This window comes from Chanodichthys erythropterus, chromosome 9 (genome assembly GCF_024489055.1).
Source record: "Chanodichthys erythropterus isolate Z2021 chromosome 9, ASM2448905v1, whole genome shotgun sequence".
Classification (NCBI taxonomy): domain Eukaryota; kingdom Metazoa; phylum Chordata; class Actinopteri; order Cypriniformes; family Xenocyprididae; genus Chanodichthys; species Chanodichthys erythropterus.
The window spans coordinates 4650264-4675580 of NC_090229.1; the positions used below are offsets into that span (position 1 = coordinate 4650264).

At 38.1% G+C, this 25317-nt stretch overlaps 1 protein-coding gene across 2 annotated transcripts; it reads right to left on the reverse strand.

Annotated features, from left to right (window-relative positions):
- Positions 1-16419: 16419 nt before the first annotated feature.
- On the reverse strand, positions 16420-25111 carry lhx2b (LIM homeobox 2b). 2 transcript variants are annotated; one of them, XM_067393466.1, is made up of 5 exons: positions 24899-25111; positions 23394-23596; positions 21930-22300; positions 18921-19126; positions 16420-16710 (listed from the first exon to the last, which is right to left on the reverse strand). In XM_067393466.1, the coding sequence occupies exons 1-5, from the start codon at positions 25109-25111 to the stop codon at positions 16420-16422; spliced, it is 1284 nt and encodes a 427-aa protein (XP_067249567.1). The 2 variants fall into 2 exon arrangements, with proteins under 2 accessions (XP_067249567.1, XP_067249568.1); XM_067393467.1 differs by having other exon boundaries at positions 18921-19119; positions 21908-22300; positions 24899-25072.
- Between the last annotated feature and the right edge of the window lie 206 nt (positions 25112-25317).

Below are 25317 nucleotides of genomic sequence, written 5' to 3' on the forward strand. Positions count from 1 at the left end.
TTAATGAGATTTTAGAGCTGCTGCAGAAGGAAAATACATTATTAGGTGCTCGTTAACGATAATATCTAATCAGCCAATCACATGGCAGTGACTCAATGCATGTAGATATGATCAAGATGATCTTCTGAAGTTCAAATTGAGCATCAGAATGGGGAAGAAAGGTGATTTAAGTGACATTGAACATGACATGGTTGTTGGTGCCAGACAGGCTGGTCTGAGTATTTATATTTATATGCATGTTGCTCAATTAAAGCTGTTGTCCTAAAACCACTCAGAAAAACAAAGTACATTTCTCCAGCTTTTTTTATGCTTCATCTTATTATTGTTCTGCTTTTGCCGTTACCCAGGTGATGTATGCGGTGGTTCTCCCAACGGCCCGCGTCCTGACCTCGATGCAGCTCCATGGATCAGCACCACCCTAATAGCGGAGGCAGCGGCGCATGGCCTTTAAAAGCGTGCGTGGAATAAAGTTCAGGTGTCAGTAGTTCAACTGATTTATAATGGCGAGGCGCATCTTGATTAAGTGCTGATGTCACCGGATTCCTCAGCGCTCATTTGCCGGATCAAGCCGTGCAGATCCAACAAACAAGACAAATGGCCGAGTGAGTTGTGGTAACCTTTGTGTTTCCCTTTCAGGCTTCATCCAATCATGTGCCAGCGGAAGTGCAGCGCTCTCCGATTTGTTTTATTTATGGCTTTGCTCCTTGCGTAATGTGCAGGGACTTTAGGCGGGAAGCACATACAAATGAGCCGCATGTTTTCATGCATGTGTGTGTTTTTTGCTCCGCGGACCTGTCACGGCGGCACTAATCAGCCATTTTTTAAACCTCGTTCTCCTCTAACTATCACCCCGCCATTCCCGCGTAGACAACTCCTCCACATGTCACCTTCTGCATTCCCTCCGCGTCGCCGTCAACGTTCAATTATTCTTCCCCTTCCTGTAGCACCTACAAAGGATACATCACAGGCTCATTCGAGGGGGGAAAGTATGAGAAAACAGCAGCGACACCGATCGGTTGCCGGCAGTGTCATTTGTGAATAAACAGCATGTCAGTCTGACTGGCTTTTTTCCTCTACTGGTTGCAGACAGGCCCTGTCAGCTGCTGGAGGAGACGCCACCTCGCTCCTGACAGATAGAGCTGGAGCTCTAACCAGAGCATGATACACCGGCTTCACCTCAGAGCTTGCAAACTGGCCTCGGTCTGGTCACTGATGACCCTGTTAACCGGTTGAGAGCGGGTCAGTTGTTAAACACAGTCTGAATTGTAAAAGAGAAAAGCACTAACCTATTTATTGAAGGCTGTGTGATGTTATGCTCTTAAAAAATGCTGGGTTAAAAACAACCCAAGTTGGGTTGAAATGGACAAACCCAGCAAATGGGTTAAATGTTTGCCCAACCTGCTGGGTAGTTTTATTTAACTCAACTATTGTTTAAAAATTACTGTACCCAAAGTATGTTGGAAATTAACATTTATTAAAACTGCCCAGCACGTTGGGCAAACATTTAACCCAATAACTCGGTTTGTCCATTTTCAACCCAACTTGGGTTGTTTTTAACCCAGCATTTTTTTAGAGTGTAATAATATGTAAACTACAGTCAAATCAATATCAAGAACTAATTTTTAGGTTACGTCAAGAATATTTGCATTACATTTGAAAGTTGTGAGATTTACCCATGTGAAAAAGAAAGCTTTTTTTTAAGTAGTTATTACAGAAATAATATATTTTAAAAGAACTTAAGTGTGAACTGAGTGTAATGTTTTTGGACACTTAAAGGTGCAGTATGTAATATTTTCTGTCCGCTAGAGGTCGCTAGAGGCCTAATCAAAACAAAGGCGTAGCTTGATGACGCCAAGTTTGAGAGCGGAATGTTGGGACATGTGGTCTCCACCTCACAGCCGGTGGAAAACAATCGGGATAGGACTTGGGATGAAATCATGTTCATGGATGTGATTATTAATGTTACTGTAGTGTGAAGCAGAGCAGGAGCGAGTGTTGTGGAGCTGAACGAGGAGCTGGAGCGATTGATCAACACACGCCTCACGAGCAGCAGGACTTTTATTATGACACAGTCGCCGGCGCTGCTTCTGCTTTTCCGGTCATGAGTATGAGGTAACGCAGCTCTGTTTATCATATTAGATACATTTTAGTGTGTTGAAAATGATATTATAACGTTACTCTGAGCGTTCGCTCGGCGGCTGCTGTGAGACACTGTTACACACTGCAGTAAGATAGATCAATTTTACAATATCAGATTAAATGCTGGATGATTGTGTTGATGAATGACATCCAATTCATTTTAAAACGTATTGTATGATGGAGAAAATTCTGTATTACTGTTATTAAAAATAAAGCTGCATCTGATTATGCTATGTTAGCTACTTCACAAAATAGTGTTTTTCTCTGAGGCATGGTAAAGCATGAGACTAAACATGTTGAGCTATATAACAATAATTAGTTCTCTGTCTATAAATATATCTAAACAGTTGTTCCCTTGTCTATTAAAACATGTAATGTATTAAAGCGTCTTTGGTGTTTCCATGGTTTCTACTAAATAAAACCGGAAACCGAGGATAACGCGGGTATGACGCAATTGACAGGCGACTCCTCACACGTCCCGGAGCCTTGGTTAAAATTGCTATTTTCTCACGATTTACATATAGTTGGAAACATTTGGGATAGGATCACCGGCCTAGTGGTTTTGGGATATTTTACTGCAAAATTCTTACATATTGCACCTTTAATTGCATGTTATTTGCAGTCAAATGAAAATTTATTATAGTTTAAATTTTCAGTTTACTTACCCCTTGCAGAATATGCAAAATGTTAATCATTTTAACAGAATAAGAAGGATCATTAAAATTGCATGTTATTTTTTATTTAGTAGGTTACTGTCCAGAATAAGCCATTTTACATAACAGATGTTTACATGTAATCCACAAGTAGCTGAATTTATAAAAATGACCCTGCTCAAAAGTTTACACAACACTGTGTGTGGTTACCTGATGATCCACGACTGTTTTTGTTTTTGTGATGGTTGTTCATGAGTCTCTTGTTTGTTCTGAGCAGTTGAACTGAGCTCTGTTCTTCAGAAAAATCCTCCAGCTCCTGCAGATTCTTCAGTTTTCCAGCATCTTCTGCATATTTGAACCCTTTCTGTGGCTGTATGTTTTTGAGATCCATCTTTTCACACTATTTGAATGTTTGAAAGCTGAATGTTTGCAGCTTTTGTAGTAGTTGTGTTTGAGTCCCTCAGTTGTCCTCAGTGTGAAAAGATGGATCTCAGAGTCATTCAATCACTGCTGGAAAGGGTTCAAAATATGCAGAAGATGCTGGAAAACCTGAGAATTTTCTTTTTCCATTTACTTTAATCATAAATTCTATGTCAATACTTTTTGTCGAGAAAAAGTTAAGTATAGTTTTTTAAATTTAGTAATAGGCCTATTATTCATGAAAAGATTAAGCAGTAAACTGGCGAATTACAATTGTCTCATTTATCTGCATTTTACACATATTTGGGATGCGAAAGATACAATATAATTTGCGATATACATTAAATTATGTGGAAAGACTCGGGCAGATTTTTTTAGCGATACAACAAAATGTATGCGATTAATGCGTTTTTTTAGGGATGACATCATTATGCAGACCATTATATCGGAAAAGGCCAATTGGATGGAAAGACTGGAGACAGCAAATTTCACACTTTTTTTTCCCGCATATTCACATTGTGGATAATAAAAAGCCGCAAAAAGTGGATGGAAACTTGGCTAATGTCATTTCTAGTGAAACTAGATGTCATGCATGTGAATATATTTGTAAATGCACATTTTTAATGATGAAAATGCAATGTACTACTCGCACTATAGTTTAAAGTAAAATAAAGTACTTTACATGTGCTTTAGTATGTTAGTGATTGTTAAAACATGATTTAAAAAAGTACTTTAAAGTAACTTTTAATTTGGCATTATTACAGTGCGCTTTAAAAAAATGCTTAAGTGTGTTAAGAATCATATTCATGAAAGTGAACTTTAAGCAGCCTTTTATTTTAGTATATTATCTGCAGTTTTTAAAAATGTATACCTTTAAGATCTGTAAAAGTGCACATTTAATACAATTAAGCACTTCTTTTTCACAAGGTTAGGCATCGTCTTACGATACTCAAAGTATATAATAATTAATAGTAGGGATTTTCATCTCGTGTGAAATTTGTCAGAAAGATGCAGAGAGGACTCGCCACTTAAACACTCCCGTTGACTCCCATTGTCCTGTCTGGAGATGGGAATGACTAATTGGTCATAATTGTTGGTAATTCCCCATGCGTCCGTCTCCTTTAGGCAATTCCTGTGTGGTCAAGAAAGAGGATATCCGTTATTGATGTGACAACGCAAAATTGAAAACCTTTGGCGGCGCGTCAACCCCTAATTAATCGCTCTAATTTCATCTCACCACGGCTCTTCAGCCATCAAATGAATGCGATTATGGTGGCGAGAGCCATTTTGTTGCTCAAGCACAGGAGGTTACTCATGCTAATTAGCGGCTAGCCTGGAGAAGACAAGGGCCTGAGGGTCGGCCAGAAGAGTCCTAAATAGAGCTAAACGGTCACATAATGACCTCAGGAACACGTAGCTTTGCTCGTTCTCATTTTCATAATGTATTACACTCAAGTCCACTTGGACACAATGGGGCAAGAGGCGATTAGCAAGCGCTGGCCTCAGCCTTAGGGCCGTGCTAACTGATACTTAGTGTTAGCATTCGTGTTAATGAATTTTGCTCTTATAAACTGGTCATTATATGAAATGGATGCCTAGTTTGATATTCAAAGTAAACATTTCTATCAGAGAAAATGTATTTCCACTATATGTTGGGATATAGTATGCCTTCAGAAAATTATCTGTTAAATAATTTTCATTAAACATTTTAAGATCTCTGCCATACTGACAAACATAATGTAACATAGCAAATCATAAGATAATGTGACCAAAATTTGTAGACTTTAACTTGTACTTGTAGAATTCACTTCCTGAAAGGATGAAATGTTCACAAACTACTGTTCAAAAGACTATAGGGCTCTTTTTTTGACACAAATGAATACTTTTATTAATCAAGGATGCATTAAATTGATCAAAAGTGAAGGTAAAGACATTTATAATGTTATAAAACATTTCTATTTCAAAAAAATGCTGTTCTTTTGAACTTTCTATTCATCAAAGAATCCTGAAAAACAAAATGTATCACGGTTTCCACAAAAATATGAAAGTGGCTTAACTGTTTTCAACATTGATAATAGTCATAAATGTTTCTTTTTTCGTTGTTGTGCTCCTCAAACCATTCCTGAACCATTTTTGCTTTGTGTCAGGACTCAGGAGCATTATCCTGCTGAAAGAGGCCACAGCCACCAGGGAATACCGTTTCCATGAAAGGGTGTACATGGTCTGCAACAATGCTTAGATAGGTGGTGCGTGTCAAAGTAACATCCACATGGATGGCAGGACCCAAGGTTTCCCAGCAGAACATTGCCCAAAGCATCACACTGCCTCCGCCAGCTTGCCTTCTTCCCATAGTGCATCCTGGTGCCATGTGTTCCTCAGGTAAGTGATGCACACGCACCCGGCCATCCACGTGATGTAAAAGAAAACCTGATTCATCAGACCAGGCCACCTTCTTCCATTGCTCCGTGGTCCAGTTCTGATGCTCACTGTTGGCTCTTTTGGTGGTGGACAGGGATCAGCATGGGCACCCAGACTGGTCTGCAGCTATGCAGCTCCATACTTAAACTGTGATGCACTGTGTATTCTGACACCTTTCTATCAGAACCAGCATTAACTTCCTGAGCAATTTGAGCTACAGGAGCTCGTCTGTTGCATCGGACCACACGGGCCAGCCTTCACTCCCAACCTTGGCCGCCCATGACCCTGTTGCCGGTTCACCACTGTTCCTTCACTCTAAAAAATGCTGGGTTGCTTCAACCCAATTTTGGGTCAAAAATGGACAAACCCAACCATTGGGTTACATTTTTAAATGCATTTTTTAACCTAACGGTTGGGTTTGTCCATATCTGACCCTAATTTGGGTTGAAACAACCCAGCATTTTTTAGAGTGTTCCTTAGAGCAATTTTGATAGATACTGACCACTGCAGACCGGGAACACAGATACAGTCGTCTAGCGATCACAATCTTTTTCTTTTTTTTTTTTTTTTCATATATTTCCATATGTTTTGTTGACATAATTTTGCTAATATATCAGGAGTTGTTGGAAGCACAGGGAAAGTCCAAAACAAGCATTCTTTTGAAGAGAAAACCTTTTTTTCCCCCATATGTACATGAGGGTTTAAGTTATCAGTTACGCACTATTATGTTTCTAAACACCTGATCAAATAATTACATCACTAACTAAATGCAGCGGACAAGCGGAGTCTCACATCCTTACCCTCAATATGCTTAAGATTTAAAACACTTTACATGTGCCACATTAATGAACTTAGTCAAAGATCAATAATTGATCACGGCATGTTTATTTAATGTGCTGTAATGGGATATCACTCTCTTCGCTTTACACATACAGGCCAGAGTGTTTACCGCTTATCACCACATGATAAATATATCATGAGAACATCCTTCAATAATTGACATAATGCAAGTGCTCAGAATGCCGCCGCTAGTGGTTGACATCAGTGTGTGTGTGTGTGTGTGTGTGTGTGTGTGTGTGTGTGTGTGTGTGTTTCCCAGCCACAGGGACAGCTCGGCTGTGGGTCAGCTTGTTTTTGGCGTGGAGGTTCTGACATGTTGAATGCCCGAGTAAAGGTGGTGGCGTGTTCTGCGGATGAAAGCGTTTCTATGCTGCGGACTCCCCTTAGAGCTGGAGAATGACTGGCAGAGGAAATATGAATGCTGTCTGCTTAATGATGCCCACCAGTCCGGGCAGAGCGCAAGCACGCTCACGTATGCTAAAAGTTGAAGGAGCCCCAGCACTGCAGACAAGTAAAAAATACCCACCACACATCAGCCTTAACAAACATGGCACATGATCTGAGAGATTCAGAGCCTCTGCATGGACAGCAACTCACCAATAGTAAAACACATGACAGACTCTATAATCAACTGATTCAGTCAATTTGATAAGCACTTAGCTAAGGTAAAGTGCAGTAACCTTAAAAGTTAAAAAAAAAATATTGGTAAAGGCCCATTCAGACCAAGAACGATAACTATAACCATAACTTATATATATGTTGTGTTTAATTCCAAGTCCCCATGGAATTAAAGTATTTATGATGTTATTTATCGGTGCACATTATTGTTTTTTAATACATGTGCCGCGTGATCATTAATCAAAATAACTTCTCCCTCTTGAAGTGACATCTCTTCTCTTTTCATCCCTGTCACTCACACGAGATCCACAAATAGCACAGCACAACCATCCAATCAGTTCCTCACGGACAAAATCAAGCCCCACCCTACATTTGTTCTTGTTTGAGAAGCCGTTTCACTTGGATATACGTCACAATAGGGAAGAAAAGACTATCGCAACTTCCAACAATATCATTCCTCTGGGTCTTGTGTGGATTGGACTTAACTATTCTATTACAGTTAGAATGGTTATTAAAATTATATAGTTATCGTTGAAGTTATCCTTAGAGTTACGATTGCCTCCATGGCAATGGATGCATAGAAGAAGGATGAAGATTGTGCCACCTTTAAGTAGATACAGTGCCTTAAATTGCTATCTTGGGTGAGTTTCCCGTACAACGATGTAACTCGATGCTTCACTACCATATGATGCATCGTTGAAAATAGTGATGGCGAGATGAAGCCTCATGAAGCATTGAAGATTTTCAGCCAAGTGGTTCACAAAAAGGTTCATTTCTCAAGGCTTCATTTGCTCACAATACCACCTGGTGGTCAAAGAGTGTAAAACAAGTAGATACCGGGTGTGTCTCATACGTTCTGAAAAGTGAAGCCACGGGCTCTTTGATCGCCCCCTGGAGGCTGGATGCAGTACAGGTCATAAACACCGCCCTCTCAATGCAGTCGAATGAGACTTCAGTGAAAACTTAAAAATAAATTCTGCTTCAAATAAAACTTTATGAAAAATGGTTTTGGTCATTTAAGGTAGTTGTTATCACACTGATATATATTCAATTGTTCGTTTTTGTGATGATTTAGATTTTAGCTAGCAATTTGATGCTATAAAAACGGGGCGTGTCGTCATGATTCGAACTTGATTGACAGCTCAGCTTGTCTGAGGACTGTCGGAGCTTCGAGGGGAGATTGAAGATGTATTAACTAACTGTTAATTTTCGATTTCTTTGTTATTTAACACCAACAAAATGAGTTGTTCAGCAGTAAACTGTACTAACCGACCTACAGGATCTGACGGATCACTGAACCTTTTTCTGTAACATTAAATATGGGTGTTATAAGCTAATTAATAAATGTTATTAGTTAAGATAACACACCTAATGTTAACAATGTCGGGAAAAAGCAGGTGATCGTTATCTGGCAGTTACTTATTATTTTTATGGGTATAAAATAATAATTAGCAGGACAAAACTAATGATAGCTTACTCTAATTACAGCAATCGATCTCCTGTAACATTAGTTGAACTTGATTTAAAATGGCAGGACCGTTTCTGACGATTTAGAGTTGTTTCTAGTGGCATATTATATTGATTTTATCTACTGAATTTGCTGTTTTAAAAGTATTATTGCTCTAGAAATAGAATAGCCTATTATTTTATAGGTAGAATTTTAAATTGTATATAATTTTTATAGTCTATTTAAAATACATGAATGATGACGCAGTCGTCTGGGCGGAAGTTTGATATCGCGACTCCGCCTCCGGCTCCACTGACGGTTCCTTCTGCGCATGCCCAGGCTCCAAACTTACGTATTGCGTAACATGTCAGCGCCCATTCGGTCGGCCATTTTGGCTTCAGTTCATTACAATGGAAGGAAGCGACGTCGCGTCGTCCATCTTTTTTTACAGTCTATGGTAGATACATTACAGATGACCTGATGTGATCTGTGATGCACTTTATTTTGCGGCAGTTATGGCTTAGAAATAACGGTGAAGAAAAAATCAATTTCCACAAAGACTTATATTTATTTGAATGTAATGTGTATTTTCTGGTTGTATATAATGATTGTATAACATAACTGTGTAATAAACGTATTGGTTTTTAAATGAATGGGGCTATCAAATGTAATAAATTATTTGGTCATAACAGGCAGGAGGGGCGATATTATTATTCTAAAACCACACAATCTGAGGGGATCCCATGGGTTTATATATCTGCCAAAATATCGCGCCAAGATTCGAACCGCATCCAGTCGAACCAGTCAGGCAGAAGCGAGGCTTCGAACGTCATCAATGACGTCACTGATCTAAAGCGATACAAGCTTCGATACGCGCTTCATTGAAAGCTTCCGGGATTTCTCGACACATGCTCCGGGCACAGAACGTAACATCACTAGTCGAAAAAATTAAATAGTCTCCACTAATGATGGGCAGAGCGAGGCTTCGTGAAACACTGAAGCAGTTGAATCAAATGTGCCGTGATGATTCGAGGCTTCGAAACAATCTGACACTTAACTCCACGGTGACCCCTAGTGGTCAAAAGAGTGTAAATGCAACAAAACTCAAACTAAACATGCAGTAAAAACACCTTTTACAAATCTATTGCAAATGTTTTATTGAAAGTAAAATCTATTACATGCAATTAACTAATTCTCTAATAAGATTAAGCTACATATCTATATGACTGTATATCTGTTCTTTTATAAATTTTCAAGGCTTGTTTCTCTGTTCCATGAGTTTCTCTGTAAACAGGCCAATAAGAGATTAATAACTACCATTATTCGTTTTAATTATCCTAATGTCTAATTAAAACATCTACAAATTTATAAAACTGAGATCAGGTAAAACCCATAGACACTTGTTCAATGCTTCTCAATGAATCTGCATGATTCATGGGTTAACTTTATCATCGCCCTCTACCGGTGAACCACTGAAATTTCGAACTGTTTTGAAATGTTTCGAAACGGTGAGGACGTAATGAAGCCTCGTTTACTAAAATCACGTGACTTTGGCAGTTTGATACACGCTCCGAATCACTGATTCGAAACAAATGATTCATGAAGCTTCGGGGCTTCATGAAGCATCCCTGCGTTCCAATGCCCATACTATCCATCCTAAATAGTATGTGAGATTAAAATAAGTGTGTCCCAAAGCATAGTATGTTGAAAAGAGTATGCCAAAAGTCCCCGGATGGTCTACTATTTCCGGTAGATTTTCGAAGTGTGGATCCGTGCACACTATAGAGGCTAATATTGCCCACAACCCATTGCGCCTTGGACGAGGATTCAGTTCAGAACTACAAACACGAGTAAAAAGTGTTAAAAAACTACAAAACATGGCGGGTATACGCGATCGACGCTGAGAGATTTGAGTGACTAATAATCAGTTTAACCTGATAGAAAATATATATTTAATGTTACCCGTGTTATTTTTCATCTGCAAATACCAATGTGGACTTTTATAAAGATCCGAATGGCAATTAACTTTTAAATGCATGCATTAATATGAGGCGAGTTCTCCACATGAAAGACCCGCGACTACAGATCAACGTGCTGCATTTCACTCCGATACGGTAGGAAATTAACTAAATGAAATGTGGAGGATGTAAGATGACTGACAGGCCAGTTTACGGTGACAGGATGCGACAGAGAAAAAAGACGCGATTGTATGACGTGTTAGTATGTCCCAAAGTTTGTCTACTCTTTTACTACACACTCAAAAGTAAGTACTTTTTGTTCACAGAAAGAGTACATACTTTTAGGACGTAGGCGAATTGGAACGCAGCACATGTGTTTCGAAATCGGCCATCACTGGTTCCCAAAACCATACTGTCGCAAATTTGTCATTCAACCACATTGGCATCTGAGGACTGATTATTCTCATATTTTCTCAGTTATTTTGCTTTGTTTCCTGATTCAATCATAGGCTCCTTCTTGCATACTAGAGCATGTACGCACATGCACATTCTTCAAAAACGCCGCTTTAAATCTCTTGACAAACTAATGGGGTGTGCACACCAAAAGCGAATTTAATTGTTTGCGCGAGTATATTACATACAAAGTCAATGCAAAGACGTGAATAGACACGAATTCACGCGGGGCGTCGTGATTGATGCGAACGCAAGATATATTCGCCTCAATTGCGTCTTCCGCGCAAATTGAAAAATTTCAACTTGAGTGGGAAATTCACGACACGTTGTCGCACAAGCCAATCAGCAAAGAGATTATTGACATGTCTAGTTGTATCAGAAAATGGAAGAGAGCATAATTGTTGTGGGAACCCTGAAATTTATGATGCAACTTCTTATTCATACAGAGACCAGAAATGGCTTGGAGAAAAGTAAGCAAGGAAGTTGGACTACCTGGTAAGTATATAACACATGCGTGTTACTTTACATTACTGTCTATGATCAAGTTAACACTTGTGTTAGCCAAAGTTGGCACAACCTGGCATTCCTCAGTGATGCAAAAAAGGTGTAATCCCAGAAGTAATCTAGAGCGAGTAACGCGATTCGCTTTTGGTGTGCACACACCTTTAAAAATGTAAAACACATTTGTATTCGAAATAAAAGATGTAGATTGTACTGAATGTTAGCTTGCTCATTTTGCTCAAGATAACGATTTATTAAGTAGTTTCACCAACTCAGATTTATTTGTATTTTATTGCTAGCGAATCTCAGTTTAAGCTCCTAATCAACAGCGAGTCTGCCAGCAGCTACATGAGGACGGTTAAATGCAGCTTGTAGCCGATCTGTGCGAAGCCTGACCCAGACCAAGGCTAAGTTTGTTGTTGACTGAAGTCAGTCTGCTCTGAACAGGGGTGGACTGTTGCTTTGCCAAGGGCTGAGGGTTTCGTAGCCAAAGGCAATGACCATCCTTTGCCCTGGGCAAAGATATGAGCGATGCAGAGAGCGAGGGCTAAAAACATAGAGCTTCTACAGAGTGGATCTCCTGTCATAACTGCTTAGGAGGCATTGCTTATATTAAGGAGAAAATGACATCTAGCTGTACTTTTCGACGTACACATGTAATAATTATTTTTCTCAATTAACCAACCCAAAAAAGTAGCATGTTATTATAATGTTTGTTGAGGCATTTCCCAATTCTTGAAGTACCATATAAAGTGTATATATACTAAATATGTCTAGTAAAATCTAGAAATATATATATTTTTTTCTTCAGAAATTTCCCATTGCAATACAAGGTATTCTTGAAGTACCATGTAAATATATGTCTAAGGAGATATGATTAATTTCTCCTATTAAGGAGAAAATAATGTGTAGCTGTGTACTTTTTGATGTACACATGCAATAATTATTATTTTTCACTATTAAGAGAATCCGAGATTAACCAAAAAATAGTACACTCTAAAAATGCTGGGTTAAAAACAACCCAAGTTGGGTTGAAAATGGACAAACCCAGTGATTGGGTTGTTTTAACCCAGCAGTTGGGTTAAATGTTTGTCCAACATGCTGGGTAGATTTATTTAACCCAACTATTGTTTAGAAATGACTATATGGCTGGCTTAAAATGAACCTAAATAAGGTTGGAAATTACAAATCAGACACAATTACTAGAGGCAACAGTAATAATGAAAAGGTGAATATTTATTAATAATCAATTTAATAAATGTTTATTGTTTAATTATTATTCATTAAACTTAAATGTTCGTTTTATTAAACATATTAATCCATGTTAATTTCCAACATACTTTGGGTTCATTTTAAGCAAGCAATACAGTAATTTTTAAACAATAGTTGAGTTAAATAAAACTATCCAGCAGGTTGTTCAAACATTTAACCCAACCGCTGGGTTTATCCATTTTCAACCCAACTTGGGTTGTTTTTATCCCAATGTTATTTGGGCCATTTTCTATCCTAACTTTCATTAAAGTACCATGCAAATACCATGATTTAAGAATGGTAATCATTCAGTATCATGATATATACTAAGTAACATCTGCTACTACAATTGAACATTTTTTTTGTGATTGAATTTTGAGATTTAATTAATATGTTTATCAGCCAACATCACAATTATAAGAAGGTATGGTATCACTTTACATTAAGGTCCCATTAATTAATGTTAGTTACTAACACTGAACAGTCATGTTTGTGTTAACTAATGTTAACAAAGATTACCGAATACTCTAACATATGTTTTGCTCATTGTTAGTGAATGTCAGCTCAGATCCATTAAATAACTTTTGATTTTAATAATGTGTTAGTAAATGTTCAAATTAAGATTAATACATGCTTTAGAAGAATTTTCATTGGTAGTTCCTGTGAACTTAAGTTAACAAATGAAACTAAAGTGTTACCCAAGTTATAAATGTAATTTCTGTTTTTTATTGTCAGATTTTCCAAGTAAACTCAAGCAGAGATTGGCATAGTGTACTTGTCTGCTATTTAACCTCTAATCTCAGCAGTTGTTTTGAAGCATTTCTTATTGTATTGGTCAGATCCAGGCAGCTCGAGCACAAAGAAAACAAGCTTTTGGAAAAGATCTGGGTGTAGCCTGTCGCCAGAACATAAAAACCTCGGACACACTGCAAAGTCTTAAAGTCTTCGCTAGGGCACGTCACAAACATCCAAACCGATGTGATGAGCCCCGGATTCTGCACAGTCATAATATTCCATATTAAACTTTATTGGACCAACTATTTCCAAAAAGGCTGTAGTGTGTTTTAAATAGCAGGCTCTCGCTCTATTAAAGCCTTCAACGTGTGGCTTTTTGTGGGAATGCGCTGTACATCTGGGCACCACATTGGCTTCCACGGTGGCTGGCTGGCTCTGGCACCCATCGTAAGCCCATTACAACCCCAGTCTGCCAGCCCTCCAGGAGCCCGAGCATCGGGCTTCACGCCAGACCACTCCACTACCCCAGTCACACTCACTTCAACAAACAGCGGCGAGAGAAACCGGAGACGTGGAGAGTCACTGACCTAATGTTCACTGAGACAAAGGGCCAAGGCCTTGTTTGCACTGGGAAACATTGTGTGTCAAGACCGACGTGTTGATGTGCGTGAAAACGGGAGCTTCCCGCCGTTTCTGCTTCCATTCAGTGGATGTCTGCGAGTGTCAAACATCCAGGTATGTATGATGACTAGCTGACCATATATTTCACATGGGCTGTAATAAACTTAGATTCCAAATGCTCCACTGTTCAACCATTTAAAAATAATTATCATAATAAATTCCAGGTTTTGTACTCTACTAGTCACAGGAGGTTTTCAGCTCAGAAATAACACACATACACATAGTGTACAAGAACTGACAAAAAACCAACAACACAGGATGTGCATTACATTTTCTTGTCGTTTAATACACTCTAAAAAATGCTGGGTTAAAAACAACCCAAGTTGGGTTGAAAATGGACAAACCCTGCGATTGGGTTGTTTTAACCCATCGGTTGGGTTAAATGTTTGTCCAATCTGCTGGGTAGTTTTATTTAACCCATAAATATTTGGGGTTCATTTTAAGCAAGCAATACAGATATTTTTAGTTGACAATAGTTGAGTTAAATAAAACCAACCAGCAGGTTGGGCAAACATTTAACCCAGCCACTGGGTTTGTCCATTTTCAACCCATCATTTTTTAGAGTGTACATTAAAAATTAGTTTAAAGTGTTATTTTAGGGCTAAATATTACTATAAAGAAGTTGTGTTCATTGGTTTTCTGTTTAAATTTCACTTCTAAAAAAGCTATTTTCATATTATCTGTTTATTCATGTGATAAAGTCAAATACTGTTCAGGACCCAGAGGAACTCTGATCATAAAGCTGCCAAAACCTTTGCTTATAAAGAAGTGTGTTTTTGGTTGGTTTTGTTAGTCATTTCTGAAATGCTGTTAAATTCAATTTGAAAAACAGTGAGCTTAACATGCTTTTGCAAAACAGAAATGAGTTCAAATCTCTTAATGTATGATTGATTTTTGGTTGTTTCATTCACTCAATATGAATTAATTTACTTCTGTTTATTGAAATGCAGGCATGTGACACACTGTTTTATCAGATCACACCAAAGTGCATTTGGTTTTAAGATTCTCAGTTAAAAATTACCATGACAACACCGATCAAACTGGCTTCATCTTAATCTATTAATGTCCAGTTTCACTGTATTTTTGGCATTAGTGTTAACACCATGTTCATTGCTGTCTTTCCATAGTTCTGTAAATTGGTGAAATAATGAGGACCACAAAAAATAGTGATTCATTTTTTTTTTTTTATATTTTTTACAGAACTGAAGATTTACATCAAAGGGGATACTGCAGGGAGTGGACTCGAAATTTCTCAATAATCTGTCAAAACTGTACAGCATTTCAACAAGCAGCCTCTGGTTACCATGGAAACATTTACCCTGTCTCCAACACTGTCACATCTTAATGGTTGAGGGGAAAAAAAATCACCTAACCGAACAAGGAAAAAAAAGTGTTTCATTCCATAAATCAGTGTTTGTTTATGATGAGCTCTGACGATCAAGGTTTTTCTTCTTACAAACTCTCCACGGCCATTTTCCCTCCCAGTGCATTTTGTCGTCTCGTGAGATTGAAACGTGTTCTCAGGTTTCATATGTACTGCTATCAGATCCAGTGATTTCTGAGTGAGGTAATATGTTGGAATGAGAGTATATGATCAGCTCTTCCTCTGTATGCATGTGTGTTTGTGCATGTGATTTACTCAACCATTTTCATCATCCGACAAATTAAAATACACATTTTCCCATGTAGTTGGTTTAGCATTGCTAAAGGGGCTTCAGTGACTACACTGCAGGATAAGGCACGTGACAGTCAGGCTAAGTTTCACTGTTCTCATCTCGTAATTATTCACATTATAATCCAGTTTTCCTCACACTGACCCCTGTGCATGAACATAAATAAGAGGTTGACAAACGAATGAATTTCCCATTTCTGCAGCTCAGTCTTTCTCTGTAAACACGGTTGGGGAAAACACATGGAAAAATAAAAATGCAAATCAGTCGTTTCAAAGACTTATCAACAGATCCTTTAGTGAAACTTGATGTAACACTCTTAAGAGACTCGTGGCCAAACAAAGAGTTTCTCTTTTCCGCTTAAGTCTTGTTTTTCTCCATTCATAGTCTTCATAAAGTCTGAATTGGCCACATCCGCAAAGGTACAAAAGATGCCCAGGTAGATCGGTTTATGTATCGGGACAGATGTAGTGTGTGAACAACTAGTTGTGTCAGAACGGAACTATGCTTTGCAAACACGATTTCTGATTTAGATGGCTGTTGAGACCCGGTAATGTAGCCACACCCATGAGGAAGCAGAAGAAGGTGGCGTGTCACTGTGCTCGTGTTGTGCAAATGTCTGTCGTATCTGAGCATCAGAAGAGGCTAGTTAAGGTGCTCTGCGATGGACTCCGGCATTCGTGAACGTCCAGGCTGCCTGGCACAGAGGTCAGTACGGAGGTGACGGTGGGCATTGTGGGGTTCGTCAGGTCTGTGAGGGTGGTAGGGGTGCTGGACGGGCTCATGGAGGCGTTGGAAATCTCAGAGGCGGGTCCGGACGGTGTTCCTCCAGGCATGGTCGACCCGTCCGAGGCCTTGTCCACACCTGTGTTCTCCTGACGCAGGAGGTTTCGTCTGAACTTGGCCCGAGCGTTCTGGAACCAGACCTGCAAACCGAGACAGCAAATGATATGAGAATGATGTGATTCTCGGGGGGTGAACATTAGGCTTCGTTTTTTGCCATGAGATTTTATTTTTAATTTATTTCGTTTAGTTCATATTTTTCCTTCCTGTTTGTCCCCTGGTTGTTTTGCCACAGCATTTGTGAGGCACATGCATTTAGTTTTTTTGCCAGTAATATCTGACACAGCTCATTAGGGGTGTAATGGTACATGTATTCATCCTGAACTGTCAGGGTATGGTGCATACAGTCAGACGTCGAACACAGTCAGTCACAGGCGATCCACACTCAATCCACTACCGCATGCATGGTAATGCAACACTGTTTGCTAACCGCCACAACAGGAAAAAGCGCAGAAGAAGAACAGACAATCTATGCATAGATATGTTTACAAGTAATCTCTCAACCATGGAAAGCCATCAATAAAACAGCTTGAGAATAAAGCCTAAAGTATATGCATACTTTTTACGAATACGTGAGGGTCAGCGTACAATGCGCGTGATATGAATTTCATCATCAGAAGTAACCGCGTACATGTACACACAGGTTGCACATGTGCATTTAATTTTTTTGTAGCAGCAATTAGTTTATCCACAAGGTGGCAACCGTGCTCTGGAGGCGCCGATTCACAAAGTAGTCAAAGAAAAACTGCATAAACAGAACAGACCGGAACGCATGCAAGCTACAGCAATAATAAAGGCCTACATAGATGAGAGATTGTGCGAAGAGTTTAGAAATGCCCTCATTTGTACAACTGTAGCATGAAAGAATACAAAGATATTTACATGGGTTGTGACTCGTGGCGAAAGATTGCTCAAAACTGCGCATACGTCGAACACCTGTGAATGCGTACGAGTAAAATGAAGTATACTTTCTAAGGCTGTACACTAGTTTACATGTAAAAAAAAAACAGCATACCCAGGGCTTAATATCTCACATAGCATTACATTTACCACAGGCAAGTCATTTAGTGTCCACAGCATATTAGTTTACTAGAGAAATGAACTCGAGAGAAAATATATGCACTATATTAGCTTATGTATTAATATTTACTTTAGAATAGAATAGAATAGAATATACTTTATTGTCCCATTGCTGGGAAATTCATCTTGGACAGCCATGACAAAGCCAGTACAACATTAACACACATAAACAGTTTTTTTTTTTTTTTTTTTTAGAATAGGAATTTTTTTAGAATTTACCTGTTAGTAACGTCTTAATTATTTAATATGTTTAAATAAATTTGTCATGAAAACAAGTTATGACAGTAACTGTGTAAATGATTATATCTCAATGAATTGGAGTAGAAAAATAATATTACAATTAAATTTAGAAGATAATGCAAAATGTGCTATTTACAAGTTTTTTTTATTTAAGTGTTGATTATTATATCTAAAAATAAATAGCAACTGAATTTAATAGTTTGGTCTCTGTTGTTAATTGAAACCTTTAATATTATAGTAATGTTCAAGAAAGTGTTTCCTGTATATAGTTTACAGCATTTGCTGAGAGATTTTTTTTAATCCTTAAGAAAATGTTAATTATAATTGAATTTATTTAAAGAGATGGACAGAATTTGTTCAAACCACTGTTTAATAAAAAAGAAGAAAAACAAAACAATTTGTTTAGTTTTCTCTCTCCTGCTGTACCGAACTCATACCGAACCGTCATGTTTGTGTACCATAACACCCCTATTGCTCATTGTTAATGTTAGCTAATGCATTAACTAAAGGGACCTTTGTTAATATTTATAACAATGCAACTGTTCATTGCTAGTTAATGTCAGCTCAGGTCTGTTAAATAATATTAATAAACATTTTTTTTTATTTTAATAATGTATTGGTAAATGTTGAAATTAACATTAAAACTAATAAATGCTTTAGAAGTATTTTTCAGAGCCTTACTGTAAAGTGTTCCCATCAGCCTTTTCTTTCATTTCTAGTTTCCTTATGCTTTGTTTCTCTTTTTCAGGAACAAATGAATATCATTCCATTGAAGAGAACAGGCACGTGAATTACGTTTGATTACAATCTTCATTCCTTTAGTAATTTTTTAATCAAGTCTAATTTGTTGCTAAAGTGAAGGAATATGTAATGATGACTTAATGTTTCAGTTAATATAAAAACTAACATCTCAAAACAGAAATGTACTGCAGTAAACCAAGACAATTAGTCTAACTGGAAGGAGATTTCTGACCTGTAGGACACGCTTGGTGAGACCAGTTTTCTGGGCCAGCTGTTTCAGATCCTTAGCGTCAGGATTGTGGTTGATGGCAAAATACGACTTCATGGTCCTCAGCTGATGGTGTTTAAATGACGTTCTCATGCGCTTCGTCTTCTGGCTGGTGCTGTACTGCGAGTCTCTGTCCATCGGATCACCATCATTCTCATTGCAGCTCAAAGCTGAATCAAAAAAACAAGAAAATCGATTAGCTGTGCTCCTGATATTGATCCCAAAGTGATCTATAGTCTAAACATTTCAGTAGCCTAACCACGGTATTAAAACTAGACATGCAAATGAAGTTTTATAATAGTGCAGAGTAAAAAATGTACCCAAACGTTGGGTCATAATGGAGTTCTAGTTTGAATAAACACAGAAAGCTGAAACTTAGAGTCGTAATTGAAGCCATTTTCCTCACTGAGAAAACAATAAATGGGATCCGATGAGAACGCTGGGATGAGAATGAGGAGGTTTCTTTGATTGCACACCAACTATGTGTTTAGTCTTGAATTTGACCACGTAAAGCAGCCACAGCACCATCATGTTGCTGTGTTTGCAACTTACTGCATGCATAATAATCTGCATTATGCTGTAGTCTTACATCATGCTCTTTTTGTCCATTTTTAAAAACATAGGCCTTTTGAAAGCATGCATGAGTTTATTTCACTTTTTCATGTGAAAATCAGAGTTAAAACATGCTCAGCTCTGCTGGGTTTACCCATTTTTATTGCACCCCACCCCCCACATATGGCCGCATCTTCGTTTCTGTTTTTATGATGTCTAGGATTTGATGGTGAAAAAGCCCACACTATCCATCTTTGGACACAAGTGTTTAGTAGATAGGCCCGTCTGAATGTGTCAGAAATGTGTTTGCGCCAGTTCCAAATTCTTGGCAGAAGTTTATGTGTTGCTAGACGCATGACAGTTCAGAATTATGTTTTCTCTGACAACTACAAATATTAGTCATTGAAAATGGTCTGATCAACACTTCAGATAATTAACCTTGAATGCTTTACAACACCGCACATGGCGAACAAATGTTTCCTCCTGATATAAATATGGCCATTGAGAAATACTGTTACCTTTACTACAGTGATGCACGTCAAGAACAGTTATCTTTACTGAACACGGAATTATTTATGTGCACATGATAACTGTAGGATTGCAATAACAAAAACTGTCTTTATTGTTCTTATTTTTCAGGGTTTGATCTTCCTGTCCTTGTGTTCGTGCTGTTGTTTAAAGTGTGAGCTGATGGGGGCAGCAATGATCTGACTGTGTCTCATGATCCGAGAGCAGAGAGACAGCAAAGTTCACTCACTCTGCTTAACAAACGGTTGATCTGATTTCAAAAACTTTCATTTGACTTCTTTTTTTCCATTTTAAGTAAATCATGTAAATGTAACAGTTCTTGAGAAGGGGGTTAGTCCACCAAACAAGACCGCAGTTGTTGTGATAATTTTGCCAACTTCAATTAACGATCTCCAGACAACAAGATTTAAAAAGCAACCAAGCAATATGAGTTTAAAGTGATAAAGAAAACATCGCATTTACACATTTTTTTTAGTAGAAATAGAGCTTGGAGATATAATGAAAACTCTCGGTGAACTTGTGTTTTATAGGCTTATTATTGTTAATAATAATTACATGCGATATAGACCAGGTCATAATCAGACTCATAAACAATTCTACATTTATTTTTATCCTTTTTTAAAAATTGCATTCGTTAATTTTGTATATCGCTTTATCCCAGTATATCTGGCATTAAATACTTGAAACAATGAAAATGCTTAATTTTCACGAAGAAAAGGTTTGTTAATTATATCGTCGTATTTGATTAAAAAGTTTTTGCTCTATTATATGCTTTGTTTGGACACGTGCATGACAACTTTTTATAGAGCAAAACCCGGGTAATTCGTCTGAATTTGCCTGGAAAAGCTGAAGATTTCTTTCTTTCTTTCTTTCTTTCTTTCTTTCTTTCTTTCTTTCTTTCTTTCTTTCTTTCTTTCTTTCTTAATCTTCTGGAGGTCTCAACTAGAATCTAAGCCATTTTCCACTTGTCAGTCTCTGTAGTCGTCATCATTCCTCTGTTTGGTCCTCGAGCAGGGGCCCAAATGCCCCGCTGAGGGGCCCGAAATGCCCGAGCGAACAAGTCACGTTGTTCCAAATTGTTCAGCACAAGCTCAAGTGCTTAGCAGAAATCTGTGATGTGTGTCGATTGTCTTGAAAAGTAGAGCATTTTTGCCTTTTACGTTATAAAGAAGTAAAATTATCTATTATTTCTTGTTTCTTTAAAAAAAAAAAAAAAAAAAACGGTAAATACGAGAAACGTTTAATTCATTACTTGGCTATATTGCTAATTAAGGATAGCGGTCTGTCATAAAACCACCATCACATGCTTTATGAACGTAAGATATCTTCTCGAACGAATTGGAATGGAAAATTAGGAACAAAATTGCGATCTTTCAAATTATTATTTAAACTGTTTAATTTTTTCCCATCGAGGACTGCATTCAGAAATGCTATTTTAAATGTTCCCCGCATTATTTATCATCCACCCCACCTTCCCCTTTTTTCGTATTAGAAAGCAGTTTATTTATTGCATATGTACTTGCAATTAATTAAGCATACAATAATTTTATAACAGTCGTAATTATTGTTCAAAATAGCGGTAGCTAATAGTATTGTTTAAGCGAAATTTCAGTGTAGCTATAGGTTGCTTTTGTAAATTCATCATGCAGTTGGCCAGGTTTCTTCTTTTGTCTTGCTCTGAAACGATTTCGTTATGTAGCCTAGTGCAGCCCAAAAAGTTTTGTAAACCTGGAAATTGACCGAAATCGGTAGGCTAACATTGCTACGCGCTCCTAAAAAAGTTGTGCAACTTCAGATAAGAAATATGCTTGCACCTCGTACCAAATGAAAGAAACATAATGCAAATAATAAAGCAGTTAACCAGCAACAACAAAACGCCAATAATGGTCTCACCTGCATTATAAGCAGCCAAGTCCGCTCCGGGCCCAGGGCTCTTTCTCTTTCGGGGCCGGCCCTTCTGCACCGTGTTCACGCCGTTATAATAAGACAGTCCTAGAGGGCCCGTGCTGCCCAGTCCTTTATTAGGCGCTACATCCGTGTGATTGAAATGTGTGGGGAAGTCTCCCTGGATGAGCGATTCAAAGTGTAGCCTGCAGTACACCAGACTGTCTTTCATGCCGAAGTGGTCCCCAGTCGTCAGCATTTTGTTGCAAGTCGTGCAGGTGAAACAGTTCAAGTGGTACACCAAATCCCTGGCCCTCATGACCATTTCCGAGGCCGAGATCCCGAGATGGCACCGGGCACATCTTTGCACCGAAAACCTTCTGCGGGAGAATAAAGCAGCTGTGACCTTTCAGCACACTTCAACCAGAAGGTGGGCCCACCACTCATGAGCCTGGCATTAAATGTGCTGCTTCTCATAATAACATTTGGATAATTGTAATATATATTTGTGAATGAAATTTTATCTGAAGAGGAGAGCACGTGCTGTTTTTTGGCACTATGCAGACATGCTGAAATGTCTTGAACAGCAGGATGCATGAACAAATAGAGTTAACTCGTACAGTGGAATTGATTCTCGCCAACAATCACGTCTCGAATAATTGCGAAATAACTTACAATTGAAATTGACTTGTGCTGGAGCCTAATTTGAACGTTGAAATTGGTAAAGCCTTCACTTAGCCTATGATTATCTTAATAGGCCTCTCGCCTCACTCTGATTATTAAATTGTACAATGACACACAAAATCATTGCACGGTCAGCTAAATATCATCGAGACATCACAGAGTAAGGCTTTCTACAGGTTCTTTTGCTGTTTTCCATATTTCCAACAAAGAAAATTTTCTAGGTACTTCGCGTAAGACCAAGTAGCTCTTGAGGTAAATCGTCTCCGGATAATTTAGTTTTATTATGACGTTCAAAATCACTTTACACTGCAAAATATTTGCAAACCCGGGCATAATAATTTTTACAAGTATAAGATGAGTAGGCTACTTATAGTAATTTCTGGATTATTTAAATTGCATCATCACGTCTTCACAAGTAGCAATATCTATACTAAAAATCTGGCATTTTGCTACAAGATGTTTCGTTAATTTAAACAAAAACGTTCAATTTTAGGCAAAAATTATGCCTTACGTAATTTCAGTAGTTTCTATATAGTTAATAATCATTTTAATGTGTTTCACGACGTGCATCAAAATCATCTACAAAAATAATTTAGATTTTCTTCAATTTATACTCACAATAAAAATTAGCTACGCCTTCTCTGCATTATTAAATTGTATAATGACAAAAGCAGGTCTTTTGCTACAAGTATTGCCTATTTATTATTAATCCACAACGAAAACCTCACTCTTCAGGTGAAGGAAGGACCGTAAGATCAAGCAACTTTTGAAAAAAATGAGTTTGCTCACCTGTAATAGTCTTCTTTGCAGTAGATGCTTCCGTCTTTGCTGAAGCAGGTGAGCTCAGACTCCAGGTTGAGTTTACACTCGCAGCACTTCAGACAGCGCATGTGCCACTGCTTGTCCACGGCGAGCAGGTAATAGCGATCCGAGATCTTGCCTCCGCAGCCCGCACACAGAGCCACCCGGTCCCCGCTGATGGAAGGCATGTTCTGCAGAAACACACAGACGACCATCGGACTCGTTAAAGGCAGGAACTCAAATCCCAACACTCTTTCGCCACCATTATCTCTAATGTTATACAAATTAATGTTTTAACGGCACATTGGTAAAAGATAAACTATGTGTTTAAAGTGTTCTGTAAACACTAGGCTATTTTACGCATTTTCTGATTAAAGAATGTCCAAAGAATGATGTATTACCAGTGTTCACTTCTGTAAAGGATGGGAGGGGCGTGAGATCAAATTCAGAAGATAAATACAGAAGTGTATATTCAACATTGATTTGTATTTAATATTTCCCTTGACAACGAAAACCATGCATAAAAAGAGGAAATAACAGCAAGAAATGATTAGGCTATACAAGCCTCCATTCACGTTTTTTTTTTTTTTTTTAATTGAACAAAGGAACAGTTTTGGAAAAATGTGATACGTAGGCTATGTAAACAAATTAATCAAAGATTAATTCGCTCGTTATTGTGTTTACGTTCGGCGTGTTGTGTGGCCTTAGATACACTGCAAACACACTCGTTGGATATATAGGCTATAATATATAAAACACTTTGTGCAATAAAAATATTATTTTATTCTTTATAATTTATTTGTAATGTGGTAAAAAAATAAGACGCAGTTTTAAAAATGTTAAAACAGTTTCAAGTATCATAAGTGCATTGTTGCCAACGAAACTGATCAAAAATAATTTTATTGAAAAGGACTTAACCTCCAATGTATCTTTTTTGTCGTCAATCACAGTTATTACGGCCACAAACAATGCCAATTTATCTGATAATTATTTTATCATAATCATCTCACTATATCATGAAAAAAAAAAAAAAGAAATGTATTTTTACATTCTGAATTTCGCATCACTTAAAGTTGAGCAGCACTGCATAAGCATTTGTAAAATGGGAATTTTCTATAAAAGCGTCAGTGTCTATACACAACCGAACAGCGATTTCCTTGGTCTCTAATGCATTTGATATTTCACCGTTTATTTATCGAATAATCAGTTGAAATTACACTGAATTGAAAGCCATTAAAAACTGATAGGCCTATTGTATATCGAAGCTTTCTGTAACAATTTGCAATCCACCCATAGCAAAAGATTTACAAGCAATGCGTTGAAGAGCAGGCCTGTAATTTTGGCTTCGCAGAAGTTTGAAGTTTGTTTAAATGGACAAGATCGCAATCACATCTTAGGGCCTCTGTATTACTGTTTGAATAACGGTTCAGTTTACATAGGCTGTTAGAATTTCCAAGCAAGCGCCTGGAGCGAGAGGCATGGCTTTCTCCTACCGTCTCTGTTTCCCCCATATCTATGGCCGAGCTGATAGTCGCCGAATCGCTCTTTCCTCTCCGCTCCATTTCTTCCATAACACCATGCATCTCGCCTCCAGGCAGACCGTGGAAAAGCATCGTTGCCGCAGATGAGACCGAATAGCACGTGTTTCCGTCAGATCTGCAACCCAAGATTTCCGTGAGACGCACTTCTAGCCCTGTGCAGTTCATATGACCTGTCTCTCTCTCTCACGTGAAATAATTCCCGTTTGGAGAATCTGCTCGGTCTAAACGGTATTCGTTTATCAGAAATGTCAACTCCGTATTCTGATAGATTCTTTTAAATGCACCAGAATATGAGATCGCAAAGCATGCACCCAGTACTGACGGATTGGTTTAGCCTATGAGAGCATTCCGGAGCTTTGAGGACATACCAG